Here is a 26,801-nt window from a genome sequence, read left to right as displayed (position 1 = left end):
TAGATAGGGTGATTTGGAGTCCCACAGTGCCCACGCAGTTTCTACATATTATTTTCTTGTGCAAGGCGAAAAACACAGACCAGCCTGTAAAACAGGGCCACAGTAATTCTTACCAGCAAGACAAATTAGTGTTTAAAAAGTGTGATTTATTATTAGTTTCCCCTGTATTGGATAGGCAAATGCTGTTAGGAATCAATAAAATTGTCCACAGCCTCCCGGCTGCTGCTGTGTGGTGTTTGCACCATAGTGAGGGACTGTTGGCCAATTTAATCAGAGCAAATAGTTTCATGGACACTTTAAAAAAAAAAAAAAAAAAAAAAGCACCATGGCTGATGAAAACTCAGCCTGCCCTAATGTCATTGTGTTGTATCCTGCTGATTTGGGGTTGGGGAGGAGAAGGGAAATCGGGGGGCTTCCAAAGAATGAAAGTGACAAACAGCTCTTAAATACTTTCCAAAGCAACCGCTTATCCCCACACTAAGCCTCTCTTTGTTTGGTTTCCTGCCACTGGCCTGAATGAGGATGTAGCACTGTACAATTGGCCTGGCACTATTGGATGCTAACACAAACCTGGCATGAAGAGGAAAGCTGCTCTCCTCCTCTTCATGAAACATTACGGCATGGAGCAATCCGGCAAAGGAAGTTCCGTCCGGTTTGGGTTTAGTAAAGGACTTTTCAGTGTGGAGGGGAAGTAGCAGATAGAAAAGATGGGCTCTTGGTTAAGGGATTTGCCTGTGATTCAGATAGAGCTGGGTTCAATTCCTGCTCTGGCACAGACTCTCTGTATGCCTGGGGCCAAGTCACTAGGCCCAATGCTCATTGCTAGACACCAGTGGGAGTCAGGCACTTAAATACCTTTGAGCATCTGGGCCTTAATATCTCTGTTCCCTATTGGTCAAACGGGGATGATGTCGCCTTCCTCCCACCCTTTGTCTTGTTTTGGCACCTTTTCAGGGCAGGGACTGCCCCTTACCATGTGTCTGTGCAGCCCCGAGCACAATGGGGCCCTGGACTGGCTTAGGGCCACTAGGTGCTACCGTAATACAAATGATGATGCTAACCCAGGTCTTCTGACTCACAGCCTAGTGCCCCATGTGTGGTTAGTGGCGAGGGCGCTACACTGGAACTCAGGAATTCTTGGTTCTATTCCTGGCGTGGCCAGGGACCTGCTGGGTGAGTTCAGGCATTTCCCTTCTCTGCTTGCCTGCCCTCCATTTGGACCCATGCTACCTCCCACAACTATGAAACTCCAATGCCCCACTGCCCAGAGTCTCTTTAGAGTTGGGTGTCCTTCCTCAGCACTGATTCTAGCCTAACACAAAAGTCATCTCTTGTTCAACCCAGGGGGATTACTTTGTGATGACATCATCATCATCCCAGAGGGTGGAAGAACACACAGGTGGGGAGCAGTGTGAATGTCACAATATAGGGGAGAAGCCCTGGCAGAGAAAGTCTCATGCACCGAAGCTGCTGCTTGTACAGGTATCTTGGCGGGGAGGGGCTCTGCTGTGCCTGTCCCCAGATAGCATGGGGGCAGCTGGCGGGCAGTCCGCATTAGGTATCCCTGTCTGGGGACCCAGCAATATGTCCTGAACTAAATTCTCCACCTGTTAAACTCTCCTGTCTTCCTTTCATCCTGTCGGGTGAGCTGTGTATGTGAGAGAGATGATTTATTAGGCAGAAACTGCCCTGTTCTGCAGCTGGAGGAGCAGGGCCAGCCTGGGAGCCTAGCCATGGGGCTGGCATGAGCAGAGAAGGAAGCTTCCCTGTGCCAGGACCCCCCCCATCCCCTCCAGCCTTAAGCAGTACAGCTTTGGCTGGCTGGCCTGTGACTCTTAAGGGGGGGATAGGACGGGGGGCTTTCCCAGAGCCGATTTGGACAGGGGGAAGAAGGAAAGCTGCCCCATCTGTCTCCCTTTCACCCAGTCCCACAGGTGCCTTCCCCTCCAGCCTCTCACTTGCATGCCACCTTGTTGCCCTCCCCCCCTGCCCCGGCACATGTGGCTGTGTGTGAAGATGATTGATACCCACCCAGGGCTTTCCTGCTAGAAGAGGCCCTCTGTGGACCTGAGCGAAGCAGAGACCCCACGCCCCAGGCAAGGTAACAGCGTGCCGAGGGGAGGGGGTTAGGGCTCCAGAGGGAACGGGTCTGGTGTCTCTTTAAGAGGCTGATCTCTGGCTTCTCTGCCCTGCTTTGTTTTACACGAAGGCTGGGAGGGGACGGGCTGAGGGGGAAGAGTGTACCACGTCTCCCAGCTCACTCGCCGCATGGCACTTCCCCCAAGGGGGGCACATTACACGGGAGGGAGGCAGCCAGCCAGGGGCGGAGAACCCGAGGCCAGGAAGGAACGGGAGCGCGAACCCGCAGCCATTGATCTGCTCTCTGCCCCCCCGGGAGCCCCATATTTCAGGCCCCCCGGCTCTGTGTGTGTGGGGGGGTGTCCTTTTCCTAATGCACGTGTTGGAGCTGGAGGGGCTGGAATAATCCCCGCTGCGGCTGGTGGGTGAAATTGACACAAAAGAGCCTTGGAGGGTGAAACTGAGGCAGGCAGCTGGATTTTTCAGCCATTTCTTGCTGAGCTCTCGGGAGATCTGATCCGTCTCCGATCGATGCAGAGAGAGACTCGCCAGCTGCGGGGGTGGGAAGCCAGTGCGTGTGTGTGGCGGCGTGCGGGGGACGGGCTGTAACCGGGGGCCCCGAACAAAAGGCAAGTCGGGCCACAAAGTAACCTTCCCCCCTCCCCCCCCCGCACGCGCTCTTTGCAACCCAGTCTTGCTGGAGGAGCCAGGCTCTTCGGGAATGCTTTGTGTCTGGCTGCTTTCGCTTTGGGCTCCGCTCGGGAAGGAGGAAAAAAATGGTGCATGATTCAAACCGGGAGAGAGGCGATTTTCTGCTGCCTGGGGGGGAGTGAAAAGCGGAGGGCTGGGGGAACAAGCGATCGGTTTGTGCTTTTGCCCTTCTAGCCTCCCTCCCCCCCATATAAACACTCATTCCCCCCCCCCCCCCGTAGGAAGGGGCGATTCTTGCCCGGCGAGCCATGAACTGAAGCTGCTTCTTGGATTGTTTGTGTTTCAAGTCTTCCAAGCGCCACAAGTGAGCTGCAGATCCCTTGTGTTTGGAAATCTCGCCGCGTTTGGGGAAGGAGGCGGCGGAGGGGCGCTATGGCGTCTGGCTTTTCCAATGGACCCTGCGTCCAGACCGAAGCGGAGGTGGTTCACCTCTGCAGGAGCCTGGAAGTTGGCACCGTGATGACTTTGTTTTACTCTAAGAAATCGCAGAGGCCGGAGAGGAAAACTTTCCAGGTGAAGCTAGAAACCAGGCAGATCACTTGGAGCAGAGGGTCGGAGAAAATAGAAGGAGCGAGTAAGTGGATTCGTCTTTCTGTCCGTCTGTCTGTCTGTCTTTTTTTAAACAACACTGACCACTGTTGCCTCTGATTCCCCAAACATCCGAATATGAATACGGATTGGCAGTCTTGTGGTGCATGGAGGTGAGGCTGGCCCTGTGACGGGCTGTGTTTTGGCTAAGCGAGGATCTCTGCAAAACAGATGCAGCAGTGGAAGTTTCCCTAAGGCAATAAACTAACCAGTTTATTTTAAAAATCGCCTGACCGTTTTTCTCCTGTTTCCACTACTGGTATGGAAGTGGTAATGCTACCCAAACCTGGATCTAAAACTGCCACCTACATTTCTACCTCGCTCCAGGTTCGGTCCTCTTGCCCATCCGGAATCACACTTATTCAGTTTTAGTATAAACACTTATTTCTCTCGGAGGAAGAAGTACATCTGTCTTAATCATCTGGTAATTCATCTGTTTTGGCCCATTTTATTTTGTCTCCCTCCGCCACCCCACCTCCTAAAACTTCAAACTGCAAGAGAAAAATAGATTTCCTGTTTCCTCAGGATTCAAAACTAAACGTATTGTTAATCCATCCTTGCTGCTGTAATGTAGTGTATCTCAGTTCTCATGGTCCGAGTACCTGAATGTTTGTGGGGGGGAAGGGGGGATTAAAGTGAAGTTTAAATTTTTGTGTTTTACTTGCGAGAGCAAATGATCCAAAAAGTCTGAAGTCTTTGGAGCTAAATTGGGTTATTTAACCTCCTGACCCACTTTTATCAAGTTGGATCCCACCCCCCCCACCCTACCATCTTTGATTTGTGTGTTAGTTGTGTGGGAATCACACTCCATGTACATACACACTCCTTTTGTTATCAGTGCCTGCTTACGAGGACAGCAGTCTAGCCACTTAAATGACTCTTAACTGTCTGTAGACCGAATTTTTATCTTAAAGCCATTAATTAGTTGGCTGCTTTGTTTACTCTGGTATTTAAAGTTGTGGACAGAGTTGGTAGGTCCAGCCCTGATTTTGATCACTACAGTGAGGTCAGACCTGAAGCAATGGAGGGCTGGAGAGAGAGATTTCAGTGCCAAATAGGGGTGAAGAAATTAACGTTGTGGGTAGTGACTCTTCTGCTGCTTTTCATTTTCCTTGAGCTTGATAACAATCTGCAAAACAAGAAAGCTTGTCTTGTCAAATAAGCTATTGAGTGACCAGTTTCTCTCTCTCTTGCAGGCACATAAGCAGATGTTGTCACAGCTGGGTGGTGGATTGATGAGTTCTAATCCTCTTGTAAACTGTGCTAACTAAACTGTGACATACTAATATAATTATAGCCAGTAATATTATATGGCTAGTGCTCTGATGTGCATTAGCTTGTAGGGGCTGTAGTCTGGTATGAAGTTGGTTCCAGTAAGAACGGTGCCTGTAGGCTAGGTCTAAAGTCACGGCTGCATCCTTTGTATCTGTCTTTGCAATGTTTGTAGTACGAACTGGGCATCAATATTGAATTCTAAAGGAGAGTGGCTCTCTCCTGTCTCCTTCGTGAAACAGCGTGATAATTGATAAGGTATCTGGTTTCTGCTTCCTTGAGACAATTCTGTCTGCAAGCTAACCACCTGCTATTTGATCAGTTTGCATGGCTCATAAGTAAAGAGTGGTGTATGTTAGTCTTTAGATGGGTGCCATAAAAATCAGACACTAAATAGCACTCTAGAATGCTGGATATTTATTTGACTTTCATCTTGGTAAATGACTGCAAAAAGTTAGGATAAGGTTGGAGTCTGTGACAAACCCCCTCCCCCATGAAATATTTACTAACAGCACCTCTATATCTGAGGATAGCTAAGCTCTGTAAAACATCTTTACAGAAGGCAACCCAATAGTTTAAACCCCTCTTCTGTTTTTACATGTAGGACCTGAGGCATGAGAGAAGAACACTTCCTTTTTTCCATTTGTTTCCTTTGTGCATTTGACAACACTTTGTGTGTAGTGGGCCTCAGGGTTTGGTCCTGATCTTGCAAGCTGCTTTGTGTAGGCAGACCCATAAGCAGACCTGTTTGCTGGTTCAGGACCTTAGTCAGTTTTCCTTGGCGTTTGATGTGGCTCTTTAACACAAGGACAAGAATGAGAAAAGCATAGGAAATAGTGCACGTAAACCCACAAAGACTAGTAGGGGGCTCAGGTATTGGGGTCAAACCGGAAACTACTTTTAACTTCTTTCCAAGTTGCTCGGGGCCCTTTTTAATTAAGTCCTATAACCCCACGTGAGGCGAGTAAATATTATCCCTATTTTGCAAGAGGAAACAGGGACTGAAACACGCACAGTGACTTACGCAAGGTCTGGTCTGTTTTACACAGATTCTTATATTGCCCTTGTCACCCTATATATTAGCGCCTTCCGATGATGCATCGAGCGTCATGACTAACTTGTACAATGAGTCTGTGACAGACCCAAGGGTTGTCCCAAGTGCATGTGTTAGCCACTAGATCACAGTTCCTCCTCGCAGCTTATTGTGATTCTGTCTTGATGCCCAAAACACAGAGGTTTGAAACATTTAATATTGCCACAGGAGTCTTCAGTGGAGCTGCTTTTCCTGCAGGACCAAGGGAGGGCAAGCAGCGCCTGTTCCCGTTTGTTAGGCTAATGCCTTATGAAAGGAGACGAGTCTCTGGAGGGCTGGAGCCCTGCGGCCTCTCCTCGCCAAAAGCGTTAGGGGTGTAAGTGAAATCTAAGCAACACGTTGGCTCTGTAACAGGGAGGGCAGCATGTTAAGATGTATTAGCACAATAAAGGGAGTTGGGCAATAGGTACATCCCCTGATTCCCCTTCTCTGTCACATCCAACATAATCTGCTGCTCTTCACTTTCGAGGCCCTTCACGGCCTATCCCCACCGTACCTATCGTCCCTCGTTCCCTTTCGAGTTGGTGGTGCTTGGCCCACGCTGCCAGCCTCCAGTTATACTTGCAAACAGGCACCTGCGCGCTTTCTCCTGTGCTGCCCCATGCACTTGGGAGGTGCTCTCCATAAACGTTGCAGAGCTCCCTCATTATCCCCCCTCACATCCCTCCTCAAAAATCCCCTTTGCCGTGATGCCTACAAGCTCTTTGGGCTGCTGGTGTGCTGAGACCCCTGCCTGTCATGCTGACCAGTATTGGCTCATCCTTTCCTCGTACCCGCACCTGTCGGTATCCATATGTTGTCTCTTATCTCACACTTAGACTGTGAGCTCTTTGGGGCAGGGACTGTCTTTTTTTTTTTTTCCTTTCTCTGTACAGCACCTAGCACAGTGGGGTCCTGATCAATGACTGGGGCTCCTACTGCAATACAAATAATAAATGTTGGGGGTAAGGTTGGTTAATAGAGATGAGGGAGGGTACAGTTTAACTGCAACAGTTAGAGCTGATGGTGGGATGTGATTTCCCACTTCAGAGAGAAGACTAGAAAGGGAAGTGTTAGGCGGAAATAGACATGACAGGTTCCTGACTGAAAAGGGCTGAGTTGTTCAGTTCTGTGCAGAGATAGTTCAGGCGGCTGAAGCAATTGTAAAAGAGAGCCAGATGATGTCTTGTTTCAATAGCATCTTCCATCTGGTGCATCACAAGAGGACTTACAGACTCTGCATGTCCAGGGATCGCTGGACTCGCCGCAGAAATGCAGCTTCTCTGGGGTGGAATATGCCAGGCTTTCTGTAGTGCACAGTCACAGTGCTGGGGATCCTTACCTAATTTCACGCTGGAATTTGCAAAGAGGCCCAAGGGAGTTAGGTGCACATCTCCTGTTGACTTTAACACTATGTTACATTTTTCCTTAACTGTGTCCAATGAATTTTTATTTTATTGCCTTGGTCCAGTAGACAGGTTTGTTTGCTTTAAGCAAGTAGGTAAAACAGTGAGGGACTGACTGTCCATGAGAATTCTTCCCCTTCTAATGACAATATGTTATCTAGAGTTTCAAGATCTAGAGTATGTTAAAGTTTCCAGGATTTTTCAGATTTTTGAGGCCCCAGTCTTGCAAAGATGTGGGCACTTGATTAAACGCCTACATAGAAGTAATGCCATTGACTTTGAAGAGACTATTCATGTATGAATTTAAGCAGGGGCACAATAAGTCTTTGAAGGATTGGGGTCCAAGCTAGACCATTTGCTGTTCGATAACAAATTTCCTTCCGCTCCTTTGGGAAAGAAAGAATTTTTTTTTTCAGAGTGGCTAAGCACCTGTAGCTCCCATTGCATTCAGTGGCCTCTGAGATTCAGGGCACTTACATTTAGGCACCTAAATATAGAATTAGGTGCCTGAAATGTGGAAGGCCTTAATTCCTTTCCCTGTAGACATTTGAGTTTGATAGGTAAAGCTGGGAAACCCCTCCCCACACACACTCTCCCAGGAACCAAGCTGGGGTGGGTAACAGACAAATGACTTGTAGGAAAGTGGGGGCTCGTAACGGTGCTGGGAACTCAGCACGGATGGGAGTGGTGCAAATAGCACAGCTGTATTGTGCTTTTGCTCAGGTCCCATTCTCTCACACCAGGCTGCTGTGTAAGGCTTTCCAGGGGTGGCAGTTTTAGCAGCTTGCTCGTCTTTCCGGCTGGCTCAGCAGCTGACTTTGAGGCCATGACCTCCAGTCAGGAGCGGGCCTTGCACCTTTGGCTGAAGAAAGGGCCTGACCATTGGTGGTCATTCACATATGTAGCCCTCTTAGCTCTGGGGTCCTCCCCTAGTACCAGCTGGGTTACATTCTGCCTCCCCAAGCTTCTCTGGTAGTTGTGTTTGTCACTATTCCTGTTCTGCCCTGAGCTCTGCAGAGTTGTGACACTCTCTTAGTTTTGTTCCACTGTAGAGGTGGCGGCATTTCCCTCCTGGTTGAAGTGCTCTTTTAGGGCCCAGTCCTGTGCGGCATTGAGCGTACTTATGGGTGCAGTGTGTTCTCAGTATGTCACAAGAACAGGGCCTGAGTGTGCTTTCAGGTATTCTGAGGCGAATGGCGCTATGTGAACCTGAGCTAGCAGGCCAACTCTCTTAAACGTGGTGCCTGGAGTTAGGCTCATAAATCCCTATTTAGTCATGTATGTAAAAGTGGCCTGACTTTCAAAGGTGCTCAGCACTCTTACTCAGGTGCCTAAATGTAGTCTGGATTTGATTGCCAATTAACTGGAGACAGCTAACCTGTTTGTAAAGGCTGGAGTGGAGAACTCCGCATGTCTGTGGCTGACCCAAGGCTAAGAATGCACTACAGCCGCGGATGCAGCCTGTCAGCACCCTCTTCCCCAAATTCCATCTGCTTGCCTCCACCATGGACAGACTGGACTTCCCCACATGCCACCTTTTGCACAGTCCTGTGAAACTACATACGGGAGGTTTGGGGAAGGGCGTGCAGGGAGGCTGGAGTCCTGTGGGGGCAGAGTTAAGGCTACTGTGCTAATGGAGAGGTGGATGTCTGGATGGGGAGTAGAGGATACGTATTGCTGGTACCCAAAACTCTTCATTTCCTTGCTTTGTAGGTTTTGCGTTAGATATATTACATAAAGAGCAACCTTAACTGACCCTCAGTTTTGGTGGTGTTAATTGCCCAGGTGTGGGCTTTGTTTAGTTAACCTCTCTGACAAAGAAACAGTTTCTTTCAGGCAGAAAAGGATTTTCAACCAGCTGGGCTCTGAGGAAGAATCTTTTCTGTGTGGGAGGAGCCATTGCTGATCCTGCTGTTAACCGTTCAGTTAGCTCCAGAGAGCTGCCCCTCTTGATGAAGGTCAGAATCCACTGACAGGAGCTGGATCAAACTTCTCAAACAAAAAACCTTTTAATTTGCAAAATGGTGGCTCCCCTTTCCAAAAATGAGAGATTCTGCAAACAGGCCATTTATCAATAAATATTTTTTTCAGCTAAAATAACTCAGCTAGCTCTAGTCATTACCAAACACTGCGTTCTCGATGAGCAACTTCACACAAGATCCTGGTAATTATGAAATTGTTCATTCAATCCAGGACAAACTCCTCCACAGCCTCTCAGAGATCATGGTCTATGAGAGATCAGCCCTTGATACTTCCTAATAGAGCTGGTCATAAAAAAAATGGTTGTCAGCCCATCGTGGTGTATAAGGCTGTCTGTTACGATGAAGAACTCTTACTTCTTCATTCTTTGTGTTAATCAATGCAGACCCCACATTACTCCCACCAAGTGCATGTTTTTAGCTAGCTGCCATTTGTAACTTTTTAATCTGTAGGGGCTCCAAAATCATAACTTGGAATGTGAAACTTTAATTTTTTTGGCCATTTTTTAATCAATGAGTTTGTCGTGAAACTCCTTGGAAAATTCAAGGTTTGTTCCGAGATTCAGCTGAATTTGGAGCAGATAAATTTATTTTTCTGTAAAAGAAACAGGATGATCTCCTGCTTTAAGTGTAATGAGACTAGTCCCAAGTGGGTCATATCAGTTTGGGGAGGATCAGTGTCATAGTCTGAGCCCCAGCTGTGTGCAAAACATTACAAGAACTATATACATTTTTGAAATAATGTGACTTTTAGGGGGCCTATATATCAGGAGCCCCTTGCTCAAACAAATCCAGATTTAGACCACTCACCCTACCTTGGATCCCCATGAAGAATAGCAATTTTTGAGACAATCTGAGAAAAAATGTAGATTTCAGAGCACTGTTAAACAGCGAGTCTTGGTATTAACCTCGCCCACTGTAAACAGAACCCAGCCTCAACTCAACAATGGCTCCTCCAGAGTGAGAAATATAAACCACCTCCCTTCTCTGTACAGATGCTCCACTTTGCTGTTTGTGCAACATGTATCTTATCCCATGCGGTTCATGAAGCTGCTACCAGCTATTTGTCAGATGGCAAAGGTGACAAGGTGCTGCTTTGTTTGTGGTGGGTAACGAAGGCTCACAAAAAAAAGTTTGGTTTTTTTTGGTGGCGGGAGGTTCTGCCTGTCTTTTTACCTTAAGTGTCGAGTGTAAATGATCTGGTCACCCCTGGTTTTGCTGGAGGTCTCTGATATTATTTGAAGGGGTGAGAGCGGTATTTCCATCTTTACCGAACAGATCTTTTCTCCTTACCGCTTAGTGAGGTGTTTGTGTTTAAATGTGGGTGAGCAAAGAACTCTCGTCTCCTCAAAAGAAAAAAAAACAACAACATGGAAACGGTCTGATTAAAAGCTACTTCCCCTCTCAGTCAGATTCCGCTTGCTTGTCTGCTGTGTCCTCATCCTGCTACTTTTTCTTGTCCTCCATCAAGTCTTTCGGGAAGAACAGGCTAGACAAGACTTGTTTTCGAAAAGCCCTTCAAAAACAACCTCCCTCCCGTCCATCTTTCAGGCCTTCTCTAGATACCCTAGAGAGGCCAAGAAGGGACGCAGGCTTTCCTTCTGCGGGTTGCCTTTCAGGGAAGAGAGAGACCTGTGTTACGTGTGCAACCAGCACCGTTGCTCTGCCCACTGCATGCCTGTTCTGTTGGTCTCGTCCCTGGCTCCTGGGTGATTGAGTTGTAAAGCGCCAGTTTTAATTTCTAAGCCCTGCTGGCTGAGAAGGGTTGCAGTGGGCCCCATGCGGCGGGGATCAAAGTCTTATTAGCTGTGCGGTCCCTGTCACTTTACTTCCAGTTTTCCAGGGCTGATGCAAATAAGATTTATGTTTGTTCAATTCTGCCGTGTGGAAACTTGCAGTCTTGCCTGTCGGATACGTGAACGTGGTAGTAAATGTAACCTGAATGAACTGGGTTTGAAATGCTGGCCTGCCTCTCTCTCTCTCTCTTTTGCATTGATTGTTTTAGTAGCTTATGTTTCGGTCGGGAGTTTTGCAGTAGGTTTAGTTTTTACAGCCTTAAACAGTCTTGGATCCCTGCACCAGTCATCTGAGTCACTGTGTGACCTCTTCACTGCTTTGTGCCTTAGCTTCTTCATCTGTAGAATGGGAACAGTAACTCTCTATCTGTGCCAACAGACTGGCGTGGTTACCGAATAACTCTGAAGTGCTTTGAGAACCTCAGGGCGAAGGACAGAGTATACTAATGCCATGTGCCTAGTGGTATTCTTCCTTATATTACTTAACCCCCCCCAAAGGCAGATAAAAAAGCCTCATTGGTATTTTTCAGCTGGGAGATGGAGGTAGTGAGGAGTGACTTGTCCTCCTCAAGTCTGTGGCAGAGATCTGGAACCCAGAGTACCGAATATGATAGAAAAAACGTGGCCAATGGTCTGTTCTCAAAGCTGCTTGGAACTAATGGAATCTCCAAAATTCTAGGAACAAGAGCTTTGCGGTTGAGGGGAAGAGAGAGGGTTCTTGGGACTCCACAGAAGTATTCCAGTTCATGCCGATTGCTGCAGCGCATTCCTTGCCCTGGGTGAAACAGACGATATGACCGTTTTACAGAATGAAACACACCATTGGGCAGGGAGACTTGGTGGGGTGGAGGGGAAATCCTTTATGCGGCTGCTGTATCCTTTGGGGTCTCCTGGAGTCGCCAGTAAGAGAGAGACTGAATCTTTTCTCTACACCAGAGAGAAACTATATCAAACAACATAAAATGGAATTAAAAAAAAATAAATCTCTGCTTTGGCCACATGGGTTTTGTTCTCAGCTGTGCTACTTTGTGCTACAGTCGTGTCTGTCCATGCTAAGCAGGATCTGGATAGGTTAGTGCCTGCTAATTCGCAACTGGAAGCCAAGTAGCCCTCTTCTCTACGATCCACAGCCCCAGCACCAGACTGGTGTGGCATTGTGTCACAGGTGCCATCTTTCAGCTGAGATGTAAAACCTGAGGTCCTGACCACTTGTGGTTGTTAAAGATCTCATTGGCAGAGCAGGTATGTTCTGGCCAAACTCCAGGTTGGCAGTTAATGTCCTGGACATTGATGGTTTCCTGTGGATGCGCTCATGGAATTTCCATTGGCATTCTTCTTTCTCTCCATTTGCTTAGGGTTGCTGTGTGCCATTGAACAGGTGCTATGTTTTTCCCCTCCTCTCCAAGCCACTCTGTGTGCTCCTGGCACCCGTTAGCTAGCAGCACTGTGATCACGAGCTGCATGGCGATTGCTAGCGGCCACGTGGGATTTTTTTCAAAGCACGCTGAAAACATTGTTAGCAGCCTGGGTTGCAGATGATCGATGTGAGCATGTAACTGGATCTCTCTGTGGCAAAGCAAGACATCACTTAGGCTAAAACTGGGGCATTAGAAATCCTGGTGCCTGTATCATCCGGTCCATAAAACATTGCTGAAGGGAGCCAGAAACCTGCCTGCCAGATGAATAATCTGATGATACGTGGCTGTTGCCATTCCCCAAACTGTGTGGTAACAAACTCAGGATGCAGTGAAGCCCGTCAGTCAAAGGGAGCATCACAAACCATCTCCTTGCAGAAGTCTGGATTTAATTACAGGTCAAATAAAGCTGCACTGGAGTCCCTGGGGATGCAATAAAGCGCTCACGTGGGACAGCGGGGTTGCCTGTAGGACATAGGCTTAGTGCACTTGTCACACTAAGTTTTCACATCTTAGCTCTTTAGAAAGTAAGGCAGGACCTGTTGCAAAGGTCAAACTGGGGGGAGACCCATGGGAGCCTGTCATGTCTGTTGGAGAAGGTGTCTGGCTCTCATTTTGCTGCAGCAGAAAGCATCCGCATGTAAATGAGTTGACCAAACCCTGTTATCAAACCGAAGGGAAGCAGCATCCTGAGATTGTGTCTTGTCGGGGGGAGGATTTTTCCAAAGGACCCATGAGATTCAGGAGTACAAGTCCTATTGGAAGTCAGCAGGGCTCGTGCTCCTCAGTCCTTTCAGTGCTTTTGAACATCTCTCCCTAAAACAAGCTTGGAACGTTTAGGGGGAAGCTTTTGTTTATTAAGTAAAAACCTGATCATGCCAGTGTGTGTGTCGAGTGTTCGTGACTTTCTGGAGGAGGACAGGGAAAAAGAGAATGTGTTGGGGGGGCGAGGAGGAGAAGTCGCACATGCACAGACTCTCACGCAGCATGATTTGTACTGGCAAATGAAAAATACTCTCAAAACCCTGTGGCCATCGAAGACCTCCACGCAGATGTGCATGAGTCAATCTTCTTAGCACATCTCTCTGTGTTTGGGATGTCTGTTATCACTTTCTCAACCTTTTGGCTAGGATCACGTGTAGTACCAGTTTAATATCTAAAACGTTCTTTATCTCGTGTCTGTGTCCTGCATTGCATGCAAGTGAAGGCGAAGATCTCATAGTTTCCTCTGTTGCTTCCCTGATTCTGTTCCATGAACATGTTGCCCACAGATGAATTGGCAAGTGGAGCAGGAGCGCTGCTGTGCTGACTAGCTATGCAAAGGATAGAGGCCTCTGAGAGAGGTGCAGGGGGATTGGCCATTCTGAAAAAAAGTATAAGTAGGGCTGGTCAATCATTTTCGATCCAAACTTTTTTTGATGGAAAATTGGGTTTTTGATTAAATGAATTTTTCCGGGACAAGCATTTGTTTCTGCAGAAAGCTTCAAGATTTTGTTGCAAATGTTGTCTTTAGGGTGTCACCAAAAATTAGCAACTTTCTGCAGGGGAAAAAAACATTTTCTGGCCCGCTCTAAGTGGGAACTCAGTCTTCCTTGCATTCCTTATTTGTATAGCTGAGGTGCCGGTGGCTGAACTGCATCAGGATGTGTTTTCTCTCTCTCCTTCTGTCCCTCGAAGTGGCTCTAGAGATCTGGAGTGCCAACTTTGCAACATTTTGTCCTGCTATTTAGCACATGCAGTGCGTCAAAATAGGAGCGTTCCATTGGCAGAATTCCAGAGGACCGAACTGATCAGTCCATAGTGCGAGGTGGCTTTGCAGAGAGAGATCCGCTCCTGAAAAGGTCCGAGGGTCAGATTCTCGGCTGATGTAAACTGGCACAGCTCTGCCAAAGTCAACATAGCTGTGCAAAAATATATGGCCCGTTGTCTTAATAAACAGTCTTATTTGTGAAAAGGAAAAGTCCACAGTGGATATAAATTGCTTCTCAACCTCCGTATCTGGTAAATGTGTGGTTGGCAGACCTTCAGAGAAGACATGGATGAGTCTTTCAAGTGAACCGAGATTTGTGTAGAACTTCCCCACATTGAAACAGGCCCTAGTTTTTCTCTAGCTCAGTGATGAGGTTTTTGTGGGTGCAATTATCACTTCATTAAATGAAGCCCCTTCCTCCCCCCCAATGTGCTTGGCACATAACAGGTAAAAAGACACACCTCTCTGCTCCACAGAGTTTATTGTCCAAGCCTGCAACTGGGTTTGTGCAGCCACAACGTTGTGTTCAGATAGAGCTGGCTGGCAAAACTGGGGCCTCGGTGAACAACATTTCCCCGGAGAAGTGGGGGCAGGAAATGGCTTAAATGTGGTTTGCTCATACCTCCCCCACCACTGCACACCAGACACGCTTCTGTTTAATAATAGGTTCAGTTTTTTAAAGTGATTTTTGGTGCTGTGTGGGGACTTGGGAGGACCCTCGTTAATCAAGGCTCTGCCAGTGCCTCTCAGTCTCGCCCCACAGCTGTCTGGACTGTCCCTCACACACAGGCAGACAGATATCTAGTTATCCGCAGAACGTACAAACACTACCTCCTCGGTGGGCAGAGCCTCCCCAAACACGTCACCCCCATGTCCCCATCCCTCCTCTGGCTCCCAGCCCGCTGCTGTTCCAGTTTAAGCCTTGGTCCTGAGCTTCAAAGCCATCAGCAGGGCGAGGAACCCGTTGTGTTTGCGACCGTGTCTCCATCCACTGCAACAGCTGTACTTGTCTCGCTGCCAGCCTCACAAGGCTGATGCAGATAGAGCACAAGGAAGATGCAGATAAAGTGTTCTTAGGCAAGGAGAGTCTGTTGTGGGAGGAGCACAACCTTCCATTGCACCTGGGTCCTGACCTGCTGCAGCCCCATTTATAATCCAGTACCACCCCGTTCCCAGCTCTGTCAGTGGCCTCTGCAGTCCTGACCTGCATCACCCCTTACAGTCCAGTCGTAGGCCTGTGCTAAGAATATCAGTTGTGCTAGAATCTGTGGTGACTTCTGTGCCTCTGTGTCCACTAGGGGCTCGGTTTAGAGATGCATCTTCAGTTGTGGTCTGAACAGGGTTTGAGCTGTGGCTGTCAGAGGCTGGAAAGAGGTAACTTGGGTCCTGTTTGCAGGGATTTGAGGGAGAAATTGCTTAGCACTCTGTTTCAGCAGAGCATCTATTTGTGTAAGGGCAGAAAGGAACCAACTACTGCAAAAGTCTGCTTTGGCTTAAAAATAGAAGCTGACCAGCCCGGCTGTACCATAATCTCCTTGGCCTAAATTAAAGGGCACAGTTAGTTGCATCTTAAAGTGGACCCTTCAGATTCGTGGTCGCTTCAGTTCCATTAAAGGAAATCAATATTCTCCCACTGGGAGGGATAAAATGTTAAACACCCAGCTGTGTCACATACCTCCCCCACTTCATGTCCAGGCTGTGCAGAGACCAAGCTGTCTTCATCAGTCCCCTTCCCTGGTCTCTGCTCGTCAACACGTCTTGATTTCCAAGCTGATGCTAGCAGGTTTGGTTCCTGTTAAAGGCTATTTAATTTCCCTGCACTTCTCCTCCCTGAAAGGATTTCTCTTGGTCTGGGATTGGCAAGACATCAAGGCAGATTGCTGGGTCACTCTGATCTCAATGGGGAGATACTGGTTAGAGGCCGTTGTTTGAGTGGCTTTTTCCTGTTTACATGCTGGGTGAGGTGCCGGGTGATGATCAAAAGCCATGCGTGTGGTTGTCATGTTCTTCCTCTTCCCCCACTTCTGTGCCCTTGTCCTTTGTTTTCCTTAGGCAATATCTAGTATCAGTTTATCAGTGAATCTTAAAATCTCGGCATTTACTAGGTCACTTGTTTGTGTTGTATCTACTTATAATTGCTCCTCTCCTGTTTCGTACTGTTGCTGTGTTTCTGAGCTGGCCTCCGCCTTGGTCTATGACCTTGAGCAAGTCACGCAACTTTCTCTGTGCCTGGTTCCCCCCCTTTAAAGTGGACAGGACATTACTACCTCACGAGGATGAGGGGAGGCTTTGTTTGGGCGGTGCTAGGGCACTAGCTCAGGACAGGTGCCACGGTATCTGTGAGAAGCTTCAGTTACTTCAAGGACATAATGGATCAAAGGTTTCAGAGTAACAGCCGTGTTAGTCTGTATTCGCAAAAAGAAAAGGAGGACTTGTGGCACCTTAGAGACTAACCAATTTATTAGAGCATGAGCTTTCGTGAGCTACAGCTCACTTCTGATGTGAGCTGTAGCTCACGAAAGCTTATGCTCTAATAAATCGGTTAGTCTCTAAGGTGCCACAAGTCCTCCTTTTCTTTTTTCATAATGGATCAAAGGTTCACATTCTGCCCTCGGATCTTAGTGGCTGCTGCGCTTGTGCGTCTGAGGGCAGAACTCGCCTCTAAATTGTTTTTTCAGCCAATATCTGTTTCACAGGCTTGCTCTAAAATCTCAGCATCGTTCATTGTATTGATTCTCATGCCTTTGTAGGCTAGATCGGTGGTTCTCAAACCTTGTCCACCTGCAATTTAGAAAACACCCTGGGTTCTTATTGTAACCCACCCCGATTTCACAACCCTCTGTGTCGAGCAAGGATTGGGGTTTTGATAAGGAAGTATGACACTGTTGGTGGTTTTGGAGGGTGAGATGTTGGCTGGAGTATTAAGGGGAGCGTAGCACCCACAAACGCCTCCCTGCCTAGCCCGTGGCTCTGGGGACAGTGCCACATTGAGGGGCTGCTCTGCCTTTTGGAGCGCCGCTTCCCTTCCCTTTGACTACAACTGAGCATTGTGCGGCCGAGGGTGCGGTGAGGTGGGGGATCAGGGCAGAGGGTGGGGGTGAGGAGGTATCAGGCGAGAGAGAGAGCAAGAGTGAGGGGACAAACCCAGAAACTCCTGTTGGTGCGACCTGGCAGTTTGAGAAGCCCTGGTCGCAGGGGCAGGGGCTGGGAGTCAGGACCCTGACTTGCTGCGTGACCTAGCTAAGTCACGCAGAGGGGCCTGGCGAGCTCAAAATCCAGTTGGTCTCAAAACAAGAATTTAAAAGTAGTTTCAGGCCCTACACCTGTCCCTGAGCCGCTTCTGATCCCAAAGCGTCAGGAGTGTTGGAGTTTGCTCAGTTGCTGTCCATGGCTTGGCAAGATGCCCGTTAAGTGTCAGAATTTATTCCTGTTCTTTACTTACTGTCCTTTCCCCCACTCATTGGACTGTTTTTCCTTTCCTGACTTCTCGCTTTTCTTCCTTATCACCGATCGTCTTCCTGCATCGTGTTCAACCTCTTGCCCTGCCTCTCCCCTTGCAGTACCTGCTCTGGGGACAGACGGATTCATTCTCCCGGGCTATCTCTTTCTGCACTAAATTAATCCCTCCACCCAAAAAAACCCAAAACAAAACGATGAACCAAAATCCTATCCGAGCTGCTTTTAAAGGCACTGATGCCTGGAGCTGCTGTCATGACTTCCTAATTAGTATCACCATGGTCCCAGTGTTGACGCCTCTCCCACGCCTTCGACCAGCCCCAGAGTATTTCCGCAGAGGCATAGCTGGCATGCTCCCGATGTCTCTTCTCCCAGTTGTTGAATTGTACAGCCCCATCCCCATCCCGTTAATGCCAAGTGCTGTGTTGCTAGTGGACCGCGGGCCTCTAGCTATGTGAAGGTGTTACTGTCTGCAGTCTGGTTTCCTGGGCTCTGGAGAGAGCGGTGCTGCTCCTTGGTGTCAGTTCCTGGAATCAAACCTGGTGCTTCGGTTTCTTTTCCCTCCCCACCCCGCTGCCCCTCAGTCCCAACCCCCTTGAATGCTGAGATAAAGAGCTGCATCAGAGTCACTCTATTGATCAGTCTTTGTCCTCTGCAGGACCTTTCCGATCTTGTTACCGTCGCACCATCTGCTCTGGAGAATGACGCAGGGCTGCTGGAGGGGTGGCGAGATTGTGGTACTCACAAATCCTTGGCTGCTGCTTTTCCTCGGTTTTATTTTTTTCCCTCCAAAATGATGATCTTTCTGGGAAAGGAGGAAGGGAGGGGGTCGAGGATGAAGGCTTCAAGTACAGTGCGGAAGAGCTCACCTTGGGCCGCTCGCCGACCCTTCCAGCAGCCCCAGGACTTCTGCTGGATCCCACTTCCATTTAAGTTAGGGAAAGTTTTCACTGCTGACGTGAGTGGCAGCAGGATCAAGCCCGTGCTGCTTATTTATGGTGCCAGATGGACAGTCCCAGAGGACTGAAGTGCTCTGTGCAGCCACAGGATGGCAGGTACCAGTGCAGGCCTCCCTGCATTGCCTTAAACCTGGTCCGGAGGGACTGTCTCCAGGTCTACGTCGGCTCTGGCAAAATTTAGCCCCATCATTCACAATTGGGGCAGTCCCTCTAGTAGCGGGAGCGATGAATGCTGTAGCATACACGGGGCTCTTGTCTGGTGCTTTTACCACTTCGTTGCCCAACTGTGCAAGTCTAGCTGCCAGGGTGGTCAAAATGCCGCTGCCCTTTCTACACTGCAGCTTCCACCGTTGCTGACCCCAGGAGAGCTGCACTAGGGGAGAACGACGATGTGTTTCCCCTAGTGTCGCCAGAGCCTAGAAATGACCGGGCTAATCAGTTCCCGGGTCTCTGTTGAGCTGGGTGAAAGCTGTATCAATGTTCAGCGAGAATTCACTCACTTCTGTACTATTTATTTACTTAGGAAGCTTTAACAGCTTTACAAATCCTTGCCATGTAAATATCAGAAACAAAACAGTAACCATTAGGGGCATGCATGGGGTTGGGTGGGGGGAGCGCAAGCAGGGGCATCCCGCAATAATTGGCGGGGGCACAGAGCTCCTCCGCCTCCCTGGGGCCGTGGCAGGGGCCCAGAACATGCCCCTCCAAAAGCAGTCAAATTTAAATTGCTGCGCACGCCCCTGGTAGCCATTACAACAGGGAGCTTTTGTGCAAAGAGACCTTACACAGGAATATTGTCAGCAGGTCTCTCTGTGTATCATATTGCACCTATGTTGTTTCTAGTGATTTTATGAAATTGAGTGAAAGCTCTGATTACATGTATTTAACAGACCAGGCACATCTCTTAAATGTTTTTATTAAAAAAGCAAAACTTGCAGGTGTTCTGGGTTATTTTATTTTTTTTGCAACGATTCACTCACTTTTTTTAAGCACTGCCACTTTGTCTATGATTATCCCCCCTCTCATGTTCACTCACCATGAATTTTCTGGCGGGAGCATTTGTGGAGACAGCAAATCTTAAGCGAGCACTGAAGAGTGTTTGTAGGAGAACAAATTTCAAATACCTCCTTGCCCCAGAAACCTCCCCTTGTACCAGTTCATCCAATCGGGGAATGGAACCATAGCATATGCCTTATTAAGAAGAGCTTGAGTTTCCTGTATGGAGTATTCATGATGACATGCCTCCAGACAAGACTGAGAACTAGTCAGAGAGTAACTTCAAGTAAACACATTAGAGGAAAAATCATCAGATGAACAGGAAAATTCCTTGAATAAATTATTTGCCACAAACTACCTATAGTTCTACTGCTAAGTCTGCCAATTGGCCTCAGTCCTGGTGGTGGGTTTTGTGGAAAGTCTCAACTCTCTCTCATGTCACGTGCACATATATATATACCTATATATATTCCATTTAAATGTAATATTTTCTGTAGTCCCTATACAGCATTTTACATCTTCAAAGTGCTTTAACCCTTCTAGCTTCCCCTTGAGGCAGGTAAACGAGTATTGTCCCAAATGGGGAAACTGAGTAAGGGAAGTGAAGTCAGGTGCTTAAGGACACCAGGTTTTGGTAGAGGAGCTGGGCTTATGACTCGGAGGTCCTGGCTCCTAGTCCTGGTGTCTAGTGCAGCTGTACAAAACAAACTCCAGCCTCTTACAATCTAGGACACAGGCCCTGCTTGCTTGCTTTTTTAAACAAGGGTTTTAGGGCACTTCCTGGTTTGATGCTTTTTTGTGGTGTGTTTCTATTCCACTAGCACTGAAATGCCCTAGCAAAGACTGAAGGTATGTCATGCTCGGTGCTGAGAGGCAGTCCCCATCTCAAAGAGCTTACATTGTAAAGTAGGCAGGACAGATGGAGATGGGGTGGGGCAGCAGAGGCACCGGGAGGGGATAGTCACCCAGCACGGTCAGTGGCAGAGCTAGGACTTAGAGCCCAGGTCCCCTGACTCCCAGGCCGGTGCCATATTCACTAGCTCATGCTGTCTCCCAGCCACTTGGCCCTACTCTCCGAGTCCAGCCGGAAGAGCTACAAAAGCTAGGTAGTAGATACTACCGCGGGGGGCGGGGGGGTTCTCCCATCGTGTAGTTCATCCGCTTCCCCAGGAGGCAGCAGCTAGGTCGATGGAAGAATTCTTCCAATGACCTAGTGCTGTCTACATGCGGCCGTAGGTCAGCTTAACGACGCTGCTCAGGGGTGTGAATTATTCACGCCCTTGAGCGATGTGCTTATGCTCTCCTAATTTCCTAGTGTCGACCTGGTCACAGTCTTGGCCTTTTGACCCTGAGACAAGAGTGACGGAAACGCCCAGCTCTCTTCAGAGTAGCTGCCTGTGTGTACGGTCCCTGTCCCTTTACTTCCTTTGCTTCAGGCTTCACATGGGCTTAATGAAAGCTTGTCATCATTCAGGTTCTTGGGTCACCTAGTCACTCAGAGGCAGCCTGATAAGGGTTTGCCTATTAGCCCTGCAGAAAAGCAGGTTATTTGGAAAGGAATTTTGTAAATTTCTCTGTAGGAAAGGAGTGATCGCTGAGGAGGTTCTCTGCCTCCTACCCTCTCCTGGGCCCATGGCACACGCATGCTGATCCAAGCCAGTTCATGGGTGGGGGGGGATGCATGGAATTGGACTATAAGACGATCTCCTCTCTCCCGAGCCTCCTGTGAACAGTTCTCTCCCCTTGTACCATGTTATAAACTGGAATGAAAAAGGATCCTCCGCTCTGAGGAGCTGAGTCATGTGGTTTGCAATCGGTAGTCAGCCCCTTCAGAAAAAAATCCCTCCTCCGTCCCTTTCCTGAGCTGCATATCTAACTGGGAACGCTGTCTCTAGGGCTGGACGTGCACTGGGTGAATGCTGTATGTGGGGGCGGGGCACGTGGAGTCAGGGCAAAAGGAGAGGAAGATCCTTTTCTGAGCACCCTCTCCTCCCACTTGAAGCCTTCTCTAAATGCCTGTTGCGTGTGACAGCTGGCTTCGGTTAGCAGGGATCATAAACTGTTTGTCTGTCCTTGCATCACGTGTTTCAGTTTGTTTGACAATGATTTGTGCAGGTGGTGGGGGGGGACCGAGTGCTGGAGTGTACAAGACACAGAGCACATGAGCCAGAGATGAAGCTGAGGCAGCAACATCTCGAGATTAAGGCAGGAAATAGCAGTACCCACAGCGAAGCCACACGGAGCACCTTATGCGCTTACGGCACGGGGGAGCGTACCCCACGTGCTGCCTACATTGCTCTTCTCACAGCTGGCCTGCACCGCACTTGACAGGGGTTGGGAACAAAGGGCTGGTTCCCAGGTACAGTGTTTCTGCTAGAGGGACGCTGCCATTGCCTGGATATGCAAAACATCGTAGGAGCCTAAAAGTCAAGACCCTGCCCCGTAGACATCTTTTGTTCTGTACTGCCTGGCAGATATTTATTAGCAAGGGATTCAAGCCTTTGTGTTCAGATCTAGATCCAGACTGGGACATTCCCAGAGTTCAGGGTGAGTGGGGAACTCTGGTGTTCCAGGTTGGTCCCATCTCGAGTATCTTATGGTATTTGCATAGCACCTTCCATCCCAAAGGCATATACCTGCACACACTGTGTATGCGTCCACTTCTGGGGTGGGGCTAAGAGGACTATAACAGCCATCTAACTGCACACGTCAACCAAATACACTAGCTTAGAGCAAACGCTGATTTGTTTTCTGATGGCTCCATTAATAGAACTCCTACTGGGTACAAATCTGCCGGCCTTATTCATGTTGTGAATGCAAGAAGTCCAAGTGTAATCTATTTATGTACCTGGCATCCCTCATAGTAGTATTAGTGCCACGATTAATGTATTTATCTTCACAATACCTGTGTGATCTTAGGACAGTGGTTTTCAACCTTTTTTCATTTGCGAGCCCCTAAAACATTTCGAATGGAGGTGCGGACCCCTTTGGAAATCTTAGACATAGTCTGCGGAACCCTGGGGCCCACGGACCACAAGTTGAAAGCCACTGAGCTTGGGAAATATTGTGCTCCCTCTTTTTACAGATGGAGAACGGAGGCCCAGAGAGATTGTGACTTGCCTAGGGTCGTACTGGAATCCTGCGACAGAGGTGGCAGCTGAACCTGGGTTTCCTGAGTCCGTGCTATTGCTTGTGCATTAAGTTAGAGTGGCAGAATCTGACCGTCCGTTCAGGAGAGCACTCGTGTTACTGGGGACAGTGCTGGGATGGTTATTCAACTGCAGAACAGAAGGGGGAGCTTGTCCATTGCATTGCACTAAAATAGCAGCTTTTCCTTGTTAATTTTTATTTCTCCTTGAAGGGGGAAGGATTGCTGGGTTTGGGGCTTTGCAGACACTAGAATCCAGAGATAACTTCCTCTTAGCGGTATCTCTCACCCAGGAAGAACAAGGATGTGTGGGGCCTCAACTGGGTTACTCTTGCCCCTGTTTAATAAACCAGACAGCTAACAACAGGGGGGCTGGAACAATTTGTATCGTGGGGGTGCTGAGAGCCATTGAAGCAAACTGTAAACCCTGTATAGGATGGAAACCACTTCAAACCAGGGGGTGCAGGAGCACCTCCAGCATCTATGGCTAACCATAAGGATATGCTTTTCCTTGAGAAACTCAATAGCACTGGTGAACCAAAAAATGCTGAAGACTGGTAGGGGAATAGGTGTAGTGCTGGTGAGGAAGCGGTAACCCCAGTGCTTTCTAATCCTCCATCTGCAAGCTATGGATTAATTATTTTTTGAATTAGATCTCTGTTATTCCGGCACTGCCTGATTTACGGTGGCGGAAGGTGCGCAGAGTTTGGAGGTTGAGCTATTGTAGCTTTTAAAACCATGTAAATGTTCGTGGGGGAGACGTGATCCCCATCTTTAAAAATCTGATTCAAAAGCTCTCCACTCTGGTTTATAATACGTGCTGAGGTTATTTCTCTCTTTATTTTGAATGAGATGGAAAAGGTAGGTCGTGGTGCCTCATGGCTATTAAAGATCTTACAACACTTTTCTTAAGAGCAGTGATGTTAATTCCAGCATCCTAGCCAAATTCAGAATCAAGTAGTCACTGCCTACCTAAATTCCCTTTGCAGTTACAGTTGGATGTGGTATTCTTTACTTCCTGACCTGGGCCGCTGTTCAGTGTTGCTGAACACATCTTCTGCCTTCTACCCCAGAGGTGGCTGCATGGTGGGTCACTTATGCATAGATAGTACACAGGCTGCAAAGCCCCTGGGAATCTCTGCAGATGGAAGGGGCTATGTCAATGTGAGATGATGGTAATATAGGGCTCAATACTGCAAGGTACTAAGCACTCTGGCCCAGCCAAGCAAAACATGTAAGCACATGCTTGACTTCAGGTAAACGGTTCCACTGAAGTCATGTGTGGAGTGTTTTCCAGGAGGTGGGTGATTTTGTCTAATGTAAGGAATTGGCGTAAGCTAACTTGATACAAGGACAGATGTGATCAGTTTTAAGTGTCTCCATACAGGGGTTTGAACCTAGCTTTATGATATTGCTCTAAAATCTGATTTTTAGTTCAACTGGTGCATCTTTCATGTATAGACAAGGCCCATATGTCTGACATGTCAGACTTCTAATGAAGCATCACCCAGAAAACTGCAACATTCCCTTTTCCACACACACCCTGTTAACGCTAACTGAGGAGAAACTTACCACTGGGTTAATTATTTGTTCCTCTTATTTCTACCAAAATATATTTCAAACCATACCACATTTTTATTTTCTTTCTCACTTCATGGTCCTTCCCAGGAGATTGTCTTTCAAATCAACCTGTCAAGCTATGGGGAAATTTTAAAATTAACATGCAGTCAGTGCTTTGGTTGAATGTGGGGTGTCCTAAAAGGTTCAGATGTTGTGTACCTGGACATCTTTGTATCATGGAGATTATGTGCCGGTTGGAAGAGTTTTAAATTTGAAATAACTTTAAGGACGATACAGTTTTCTTGCAACCAGAGATTGATTTTAGAAGGGGTACAAGGGGAAGACTGGGATAAGCTAATTCCTTCTAATTAAACCCACTTTAAGTGGTGGGTGATATTTCATAGGTAGGGCCCTTTGTTTTCGGTTTTTATTTTATTTAATTTTCCCCAGGAATTTATCCATGTTTAATACTACAACAGCCAAAAAGGTGCAAATCTGTGCAAAAAAGTTATTAATTTTTCTGGATAAATATTGGGGTTTATTTTGGTGGATGGATGGAAGGACGGGGGTTCAGTAGATTAATGCTTTGATGAGTGGAAGTCAATGTAGTTTGCTGCAGAACTAAAATAGAACTCAAAACACAATGCCACCTCTGAGTTTAAGAAAACAATATTTCTAATCCCAAATAAAACTTTTCCTTTGAATGACCAGTTTACTGTTGTAGGCTTAGAACTATTAGCCTATAAATATTTACATTTAATAATTGGGCCTCACCATTTGCAGCATAAACACTCAACTTTGTCCTTTTCTCCTGTTTGTGTTTTTTTTAAACTTTTGAATACTTCCTTGTGTTCTGACACGTAGTCTGAGACAGATTTTCGTTTTCTTCCCGTTTTAGTGTGTCAAAACTTTAAACTGTTATCTGCGAGCTGCTTGAAATGTGGGCGTGAGATTCATCAGCACGTTCAGACGGGCACTCACTTCAGAGCTTGCGTGCCTGCCTGTTTGTTTGTTGTGTGTATCTTCTAGACTAATACACAGCCTTACTTCAACAGGCAGCTTTGCATATGCAGAGACTAACGTATTATCGTAACACATAGAGCTCATGTAATGTATCGTATTTTCCTAATAAAACAAGTTATTTTTTATATATAGAATGATACAGAAGTAGGGTAAAAATCGGGGAAAAAATCCCCATAATACTTTTTTGTAAAACCCGGGATTTTTTCAGTCAAAATTGGTTTAGACTGAAAACGACGGGGCTTATTCGTGGGTGACAGAATTTTGGGTTACAAGTTCAGTGCACAATTATATAACGAGATTGAGTTTGCCAGTTTCTATTCAATCTGTATCCATGATGGATTCTCTCTTTTAGAGATCCATTCCAGTACTGGTCTAATTTGTGCCACCCCAGAGTATCTTTTGAAATGTGGCAGAGCCAGGCCTCCCATCTCAATTTGGTGGTCCAGCCATTCAGTTTTGATTCTTGGTTTCTGATTTGACCATAGGGATCTTTGAATAACTTTTTAAAATTTCTTAAAGCAATGTACTGTCTTATTGTAAATGACCCAAAATATCAATAACTAAAATCCATCCCCCCAAAACAACCCTAAACCCATGTCAATTGAGGCTAAGGAATGATGTCTAAAAACTTGACGGTATAATGGGCTTAGGTAAAGCTGATTTCTCTGTGAGGTCAAATGTTGACTTCTTTATTTAAGTGCTTGCCTGACTCTGAAAAGCCAATCAGTGTAATTATACTGTGGTGTAAAGGTTAACATCATCCAGTTAGTCTGACTTGGAGACAGGAAATCAGTACTTGTGCTCTAGGGATTCTTCCTTATGGGTAGGGCAGCCTAAGCACATATAGTAAAAAAAAGGCAGAGAAGACTAAGGCTATAGGTAGGTGGGGTCCATGAGACTAGCAGAGGCTGACATTAAGCATGGTTGTGGTTTGTTATAACCTGACCACTTCAAAGAAATTTTGTTCACCAGTACACAGACTCCAAATCTGACCTACCCTGATGTGGGATTCTGCCCTGTAAGCTGGCAGCAAAAAATGGAACTGTGGGACTCTCTGCATGTTGTGTCTCATTGAGTCCATGTTGGATTGGCTCAGATGACAAGGTGTTTGTTTTAACATCAAGCTGGGCTCTTTCCATCTCATGAGTGTAAGAAAACTCTCTCTCCAGGGTGCTCATATGGCCCCAATTATCCTAGTATCTGAGCTCCTCATGATCTTTACCACACTTATTCTCACAACACTCCTGGGAGGTAGAACAGTACTATTATCCCCATCTTGCAGATGGGGGACTGAGGCACAGAGAACCTAAGTGACTGGGCCAAGGTCATACAGGAAGTCTGTGGCAGAGCGTGGACTGGAACCCAGGTCTGCCTAGGTTAATGTCTTAACCACTAGACCATTCTTTTTCTCACCTCTCCTGTAATGTCTGTGCTGGGTTACATCTGTGCAGCCCCCTTAATGCTAATGGCTTTGAGTTGGCATTCCGGAGGGCCAGATTGGAAGACAGTGGATTGCACAGGTATAAATGAACATAAGAATGGCCATACTAGGGTCAGATCAATGGTCCATCTAGCCCAGGAACCTGTCTTC

At 47.4% G+C, this 26,801-nt stretch overlaps 1 protein-coding gene across 6 annotated transcripts in view; it reads left to right on the top strand.

Moving 5' to 3' along the window:
* Positions 1 to 2,275: 2,275 nt before the first annotated feature.
* PLCG1 (phospholipase C gamma 1) overlaps positions 2,276 to 26,801 on the top strand; it is a 94,764-nt gene continuing 70,238 nt past the window's right edge. For 3 of the 6 annotated variants that reach the window (XM_073309730.1, XM_073309728.1, XM_073309725.1), the window contains exon 1: positions 2,526 to 3,364. In XM_073309730.1, coding sequence (XP_073165831.1) covers positions 3,163 to 3,364 — 202 coding nt within the window. In that variant the 5' untranslated portion in view covers positions 2,526 to 3,162. Of the gene's footprint in view, positions 2,501 to 2,524; positions 3,365 to 26,801 lie in introns of those variants that run through there. The other 3 variants (XM_073309727.1, XM_073309726.1, XM_073309729.1) reach the window with 3 other exon arrangements.

The sequence above is a fragment of the Lepidochelys kempii genome, chromosome 13, assembly GCF_965140265.1.
Source record: "Lepidochelys kempii isolate rLepKem1 chromosome 13, rLepKem1.hap2, whole genome shotgun sequence".
Taxonomy (NCBI): Eukaryota; Metazoa; Chordata; order Testudines; family Cheloniidae; genus Lepidochelys; species Lepidochelys kempii.
The sequence above is the reverse complement of the archived record's forward strand: the minus strand, read 5'-3'. Positions and strand labels throughout refer to the sequence as shown.